Source organism: Paramacrobiotus metropolitanus, unplaced genomic scaffold, assembly GCF_019649055.1.
Source record: "Paramacrobiotus metropolitanus isolate TYO unplaced genomic scaffold, Prichtersi_v1.0 Parri_scaffold0000035, whole genome shotgun sequence".
Taxonomy (NCBI): domain Eukaryota; kingdom Metazoa; phylum Tardigrada; class Eutardigrada; order Parachela; family Macrobiotidae; genus Paramacrobiotus; species Paramacrobiotus metropolitanus.
Genome location: NW_026570255.1, coordinates 296262 through 303230, shown reverse-complemented (window position 1 = coordinate 303230; position 6969 = coordinate 296262). Strand labels below are relative to the sequence as shown.

Sequence of the window (6969 nt, the reverse complement as noted above, 5' to 3'; positions counted from 1 at the left end):
AGTTTCTTGTTGACCAATAATTTATAGTGTTATACAATAATTTATAGTGTAGTACGCTACAACCTGCTAACAACTCTTAGAAATATATTTTTGGCTTAAGAATTAGACTAATAGTTTGGCTTCCTAAGCATTTGTGGCAAGGTAGAAAGCCGGTAATATTTCCAAGATTTAAAGCAATTTTATTATCACTTCTGGACACGCTCTTTGAATTTGAGAAGTCCTATAGCGAATTTAATTATTATATGGAAAATTTGTTAACAGCACAGCAGCACAGAAAAATCAGCACAGAAAAATTCCAGCCTCGTTCCTTATTTTTTTTTCGGATTAAAATTCACAGTAATCTTCGTGTACAGAACATCGGCAGTTCACCAGGAGTTTAACACAAACAGCAGATCTCTTAATCGACAGGAAAGTACCATATTCCGCGGTCAAAAAATAATTGTTAGAATTTAGGTTTAAAAATATAAACACAGTACAGCGACAAATTACCCGAAGTTAATACACAATATGAGTGAAAAAAATAAAATACAAATGCTTATTATATAAATTATACAAAGTAGTACACATCGCTTTATTCGGTAATGCTCATGAAATTCAGTGTAGAAAAAGCAACCGGTCCGGAGGTCAGTGTCGGCCGGTGGAGAAGAGCGGCGGCGTCGTCACGGGGTCGGTGGGGGCGCCGGCGTGGGCCGCGACACGGCGCAGCAGGGCGTAGGTGGTGTAGAGGAAGAGCGCCACGCCCACCGCCACGTACAGCAGCGTCCTGCGGTCCCGCTTCCCCGCCGCCAGGATCTGCCCGACGCGCTTCCGGCCGCGCTGCAGGTAGTTGCCGGCGGCTACCATCTCCTTCTCCTGCAACGTAAATTCTACCAGTAAATTTTCGAATAAATTACAGCATTTATTCAATACTGTAATTTTTATCTCATAAAATCAAACCAAAAAAAGTATCAAATTTTCTAAACTAACCAAACAAATTTTCCAATAGCCTGGTAAGATATCTCCATTGAAAGGAGTTGGCTACTGTTAAGTGATAATAATAATAATAAAATACATAATACATTTAGATAAATATATTTAAATTATTATTAAATAATTTATGGCATTAATAAGCATTAAATAATATGTCAGCCAACTGAATAATTTCCTTCGGACACACAGAGAATTGCCTGCTCTGCACAATTTCCAAATTCATGAAAATTTAGAGAAATTTACTTGAAAATTATTTACGGATTTAAGAAAAAATTTTATGAATTTATGGAGATTTCATATGGATCAAAATATGAAAATTTTTTACGGAAAATTATTCACGAAAGCTATTTATGGATTTAGGAAAATTATTTATGAAAGTTATTAATGGATTTATGAGCATTATTAACTGATGGATCAATTATTGGATGTAATGATTCTACAGATGGTCACCACTGGTTTGCGAATATTCTTAAAAAAACCCGGACAATAAATACTCATAGAAAGTCATAAAGCGGTCACAAAAACTCAAAACGACAGTGTTTAAATAAATTATTATTAACCTGGACAGCATTGATTTTTAAAAATAAATCATTAGCATTTGTAATAGAAGCATCTGAAAGCTAGATAAGATTTTTACGATGGGGAAATTTCAATCAAGTACGTGTTAAAAAGAAAACCATTGGACGTTCGCGATCAGTTCACGGCGTATTTGTTTATCCATCAGAAAATTTGTAATTTGTAAGATCGGTTGTTTCTGCATCAGTCAGCTACCAAACGGCGCTTTTACAAGTTACAACGATTTCTTGAAATTTATTCCCATTTATAAACACAACGAATGCAGAGGAAGTCGGTTTGTATGAAGAAAAACTAAAAGGAAGACCATGGGAAATTTTCAAAAATATTCAAGATAAAATTCGCTGGTACGCTGTCACACTGGGCGGTTGCAAATGCGTCAAACGCCGGAAGTCCCTGCATTTCCTTAATTTAAAACCTCCAGGTACGAGGTTTTCGTTAAACAAAAATTGCGTTAGACAGGTAAATAATTTCCACTAAAATACAGATTACTTGGAAGGAAATTGTTCATGTATGAGTACGATGGGAAAATTAAAAGATCCCCAAAGAAAAATTATAAGACTGTTAAACTGCGAACGCACCGTTTCATCGAGAAACACATTCTGATCCTTGGTCTCCCCTTCGATATCGATGGCCAACTGCAAAGAAAATACGGACCATAACAAAACCCAGCTAAAAATGATGGAGACTAGTAGATCAATGTGGGGAGAACAGAATGCAGGAGGGAAAGGAAGAGCCCAACCGATTTCAGCAGCGAGACACGCGACGACAACGCATCCGAGCGCATCTGGTTATCGCGCGACAGATAGTCCTCCGCCATCCGACGTCCCCCGATCAACACTCCCGCGGACAACGATGAATCCGAGGACAGCTACGGATAACTGGGATTAAGTAGTACCTTAATCTACCAGATTCAAGCGTTTGACGGACGAATAATCACTGGAGATTGGGAAAAAAGGAAATGTTTGGAACAGTCGAAAAATCAACCAAAATATTCATGTTTAAACATGCTACAGAAATCAAGCGACGCATCGACGAGTAAACAGTGAGCTATCCACGTAACTGTCGCTACAGAATGCTGCCATTTAACACGGCAGACGCACGTGCAACCACCCAATTTCGGTTTTATCCTGTTTTTCATGGTTATTGATCAATTTACGACAATTTACGGGTTATTGATCAGCTTAAGCAGGCATAAAAATGCAGAAAAAATTATATTTGGATAAGAAAATACTTGAAAAAGAAACTGTTTCGTTCAGTCGTTGTTGTGCAAGCAAGTGCAGGCTAGGGGGGTGGCTCTTTCAGCAGACTGATTTTCATGGAAAAAATATTTTATTTCTGTTCTTTTTAATTTTTTTATTCATACTGATTTTTATAATTTTGTGAAGAAATTGTGCGCGCAAGCAGGAAGCATTTTCCCGTGTTTTTATTGCGAAAAAACTGCAACAAATTTATTGAGCGTATTTACATATTCACATTAAATAAATTCAGTGGTTCCCGTGCATTAATTAAAATTTAAAGCACCGTTCTTAACGACAGGCATATAAAATTAATTTTGCCGTCTTCCATTTTTTTCTCACAACAGCAAAAATTGCGGCATAATTGCCGGATGGGTAAAATGCATGTACAACTCATTGGCTCGATTAAAAAAAAATTAATACTGAATTGAAGGATAAAAGTTTGGGTTGGGGAATTGTTCGGGATCAGAGAATGGAATGGCTGGATCCGGAGTGGTGGTGGTCGTGCTTATGGCCGTGACCTTTCATCAGACCGGCTCCCGCGCCCACCGCCGCCCCTGCGGCGGCCCCTTGTTTGGCACTGACGCCCGGCAGCACCGCGCCGGCGATGGCTCCGCCGATGGCGCCCTTCGCCGCGCCGGAAATGACGCCGCGTTTATCACGGAGAGACGGGAGCTCCACCGGTGACGCCACTGAAAAAAGCGTAGTGTAAGCAAGAATTTCCCCCTAAAGTACATGTATTACTGCGTGTGCCTATATTGCACTACACTACAAGGTTACACCAGATGTGGACATTAATTATATAAGATTACAGATACACTGCAATTTATATTAACGATAATTGAACACTAATAAATTGAACAATAATAAACTACATTTTTAAACGAAATCTCAATAAATTAAATAATAATTATATTACAACGTTACACCGGAAGTGGACATTGTTTTTATAAGATTACATATACGTACACCGCAATTTATGTTATTAGTAATTAGACAGTAATAAACTGAACGATAATTTCAATAAGTTACGTTATCGAATTTAATTACAATAAATTAACTAATAATTACATTACAAGGTTACACCGGAAGTGGACAATAATTATAAGATTGCACCGGAATCTGTATCACTGTATGGACAACAATTGAATGATAATAAATTAAAGAACATTAATTCCGTTAAATTACGTTATTAGACTGCATTACACTCAAATTACAATAAAATAAATAGGAATTGCGCAACAGGCTTACACAGGAAGTGGACAATAAACTGCCAGTAATTATTGTTATACGCGAACCGGAAAGGATTTTTGCTCGTAATGTTTACTGTAGGAAAGCTGTTAATAATCAATGACTTACCGGCAAAAACGAATAAAAATCCAATAGCCAGGACTAGCACCATTCTTATATGTCGGTAAAAATGCATTTTCACACTGGTCCTTAAGAAATTATACGTGTGCAAAGAAAACGCAACGTAGCTAGCTGTGTAACAGGAAATCTTCAAGCAGAAAATAATTACAATAAGTCAACTGAAAGTTGCCACCGAGCGATTCTTTATATACTTATTGTCAGTTTGGTCAAGGAAACCTTTCCGCAATCAATGCCATCCCGGCGCAAATGAGCACGCGGTAATCTGAATAGACTGCGCGGAATATTCCCGTCGTATTGTTTCAGCGAATGAACTTCATAATGCGATTACGATCGGAAAAATGAGTGGTCAGCCGATTTCAGTAGCTGTAGTTACCGTACAACGCACTGCACGGCAGGTGGACTTTATCCCGACCAGAAAACAGGTAATTTCCATGCAAGAAATGCAACATGTACAGAAATGTAACGTAAATTAAACAAAACAGTCACGCATATTTATATATGCGCTTTGCCGTGTAAACTATATAAAAAAATCTGCACAGAAGTAGCACTACACGCAATTATATTAAAATAATGTTAAATAATAAATACCATGTTAAATTTTATGTTTTTTATAACTAAAGTTCAAATTTTTTTCAATAAAAAAGCAAATTTTCTATAAAAAAAATGAAAATTGCACATCAGTTGAACGAAAAATTAAAAAAAGTACATAATATCGCAGCGAAAACAGCGATACATTTTTTCTATATTGAGTACTGACTATAAAGGTTAATTTCAATAACCATAAAATTTGAATACCAACGTTAAAGCTGATTAGGTTAATAAACGTCCGTATTTATTTCCAATATTAAGATTAATGTTTAACTAATTTTAATATATTTATGGATGCTTGTATACACATAATTAAATACACATAAATGTTTATTGTACATATACACAAAAATACACATAAATGCTGGTTGTATACACCAAAATACACATGAATGCTTGTTGTGTACACACAAATGTATGAGTATTATTTGTAGGCGTACAAAAATGCTACGAAACACTTGCATTAAGTTATTAATATAAATTGCTTCCGCCCCAATTTAACACGCCGGCAGCCAGCATTCCCCCGTGCAGCATTTAACGGCAGCGTTCCCAGACGGTGCAGTTATTACTCCGTCCTGCCAGAGCACAATTACATACCAATCATCCATAATCGCCGGCTCGAGCATTTTTCCCTGCCCCTGTCTACCTTGTAAACTGAGGCCACCGGCGCTGGTATGGACCATTGTCCAGCCAGGTACGGAACATATCGCCTTCATATACACTTTACAGATAATTAGCAGGTTGGCATTACGCTGCATAAACGCCCGGTATTAACTCGATACATCGCACTGTATAAATGTTATCACGCCACTTGCAGCCTATATTTTCATATTTGACTGATATTATTGTAAAGTGTGCTAGGAGGAATGCGCGCTGGTCCATTAACGGGAGAATAAAATTGCTCGCAGACGGTAAATGGCTCATAAATTATCCATACTTCCATAACGCGTTATGCTTTTACAGTTGGAAAATGGGAAGCAATCGGTATGGCGATCATTGAGGCCATTATGCAGAGAATTAATGGGAGATACCACACATGAATATATGAAATTTTAAAACTGAGAGATATGTGCATGATATCTGTGTACTGATATGTACATGTACACTCTGTATTGTACATATCTACATGAAATTATATTATGTACATGAAATTTATTAATAACTATATAACTTATATATACATGAAATAATTTATATTTACATGGAATTATTTATATATACACGAAATAAATGTGTATAATATGTACAAGTATATACTGCATATGCATACATAGTAAACATGTAACATGTGCATGCAATTTATATCATCGGCGTGTACAGATGATTATAAATATTATATATTACAGTATATACATGTTTGTACATGCACCTCATCGTTTATAAAATATGCCTTTCGACTGAAAGGTCAACGCGATTTCCGTGATGAACTGCAGTATATAAAAAACTTTCCACAGTAATAAATTAATAAAGAGAAAACTAAGCAACACATTAAAAAAATGTAAATAAATTAAAATCTGGTACAAAAAAATAAAAAAATCAGAAAATTGAAACAATATAAAAATTTTAAAAAATATAAAAAATTACCAAAATTGTATACATAATTAGTTGACGTACATATCAGCAATATATGAAAATTATTTGATCGAATTTTTATACGTGTGTTTTGTCCAAGCAAACGTGCTAGCCGAAAACGCCGGCAACATAACAATATTATGCGCGACAATCGCTTTCGAAGCCTCGAACTGCATGCCCTGCCCGCCCGGAAGTTGTCCCGCAGCCCGCACTGCATATGCTAACAACATCCGGACGCGGAGAATCCATCCGGAAGACGGCCATCTCCCGGTATATACGTGTATACGTTACGTGGCCTTTTTGCGTAACATCGCGATCGTTCTCAAGTGACGATTAGGCCTTTGTCGGCGTGCGCAACGAGTGCATTCAGCTTAACATAATCACGCTATAATGCCGGAAGTGAATGCGCTGGCCAACGGATCATCCTAATGGAAATGTCACTCGTTCGCCCAACAAAAGCCGCCAATAATTCGTCTAAACAACGGGATGAGCATTCAGTCCATGACATTCAGGAGAAAATGTTGCGCCGGATTGAAAGAGCTTAATTTAATGGTAGGGAAGTTTTCGGGGTCTAGTTCAATCTCTGTCTTAAATTGTTTACACTGTCAATGAAATCGCGGGACGCTTCAATGAAGAAGATGTGCAGCACAGAGTTTCC

General features: G+C 37.1%; 2 protein-coding genes across 2 annotated transcripts; both read right to left on the bottom strand.

Annotated features, from left to right (window-relative positions):
- Positions 1-293: 293 nt before the first annotated feature.
- On the bottom strand, positions 294-2536 carry LOC129589512 (BET1-like protein). Its single transcript, XM_055484301.1, has 3 exons — positions 2285-2536; positions 2124-2180; positions 294-852 (listed from the first exon to the last, which is right to left on the bottom strand). Exons 1-3 carry the CDS (start codon positions 2360-2362, stop codon positions 625-627), a joined length of 363 nt encoding a protein of 120 aa, XP_055340276.1. The 5' UTR covers positions 2363-2536; the 3' UTR covers positions 294-624.
- Positions 2537-2953: 417 nt separating this feature from the next.
- On the bottom strand, positions 2954-4356 carry LOC129589513 (uncharacterized). Its single transcript, XM_055484302.1, has 2 exons — positions 4140-4356; positions 2954-3472 (listed from the first exon to the last, which is right to left on the bottom strand). The coding sequence occupies exons 1-2, from the start codon at positions 4204-4206 to the stop codon at positions 3246-3248; spliced, it is 294 nt and encodes a 97-aa protein (XP_055340277.1). The 5' UTR covers positions 4207-4356; the 3' UTR covers positions 2954-3245.
- Between the last annotated feature and the right edge of the window lie 2613 nt (positions 4357-6969).

Excerpts from the sequence above, each read along its gene's own strand:
- LOC129589512 (XM_055484301.1), bottom strand. The coding sequence starts at position 2,362 with ATGGCGGAGGACTATCTGTCGCGCGATAACCAGATGCGCTCGGATGCG. Across the intron at positions 2,181-2,284 it reads GTGTCTCGCTGCTGAAATCG|TTGGCCATCGATATCGAAGG; the intron begins GTTGGGCTCTTC and ends TTTTCTTTGCAG. Across the intron at positions 853-2,123 it reads ATGTGTTTCTCGATGAAACG|GAGAAGGAGATGGTAGCCGC; the intron begins GTGCGTTCGCAG and ends TTTACGTTGCAG.
- LOC129589513 (XM_055484302.1), bottom strand. The coding sequence starts at position 4,206 with ATGCATTTTTACCGACATATAAGAATGGTGCTAGTCCTGGCTATTGGA. Across the intron at positions 3,473-4,139 it reads ATTTTTATTCGTTTTTGCCG|TGGCGTCACCGGTGGAGCTC; the intron begins GTAAGTCATTGA and ends CGCTTTTTTCAG.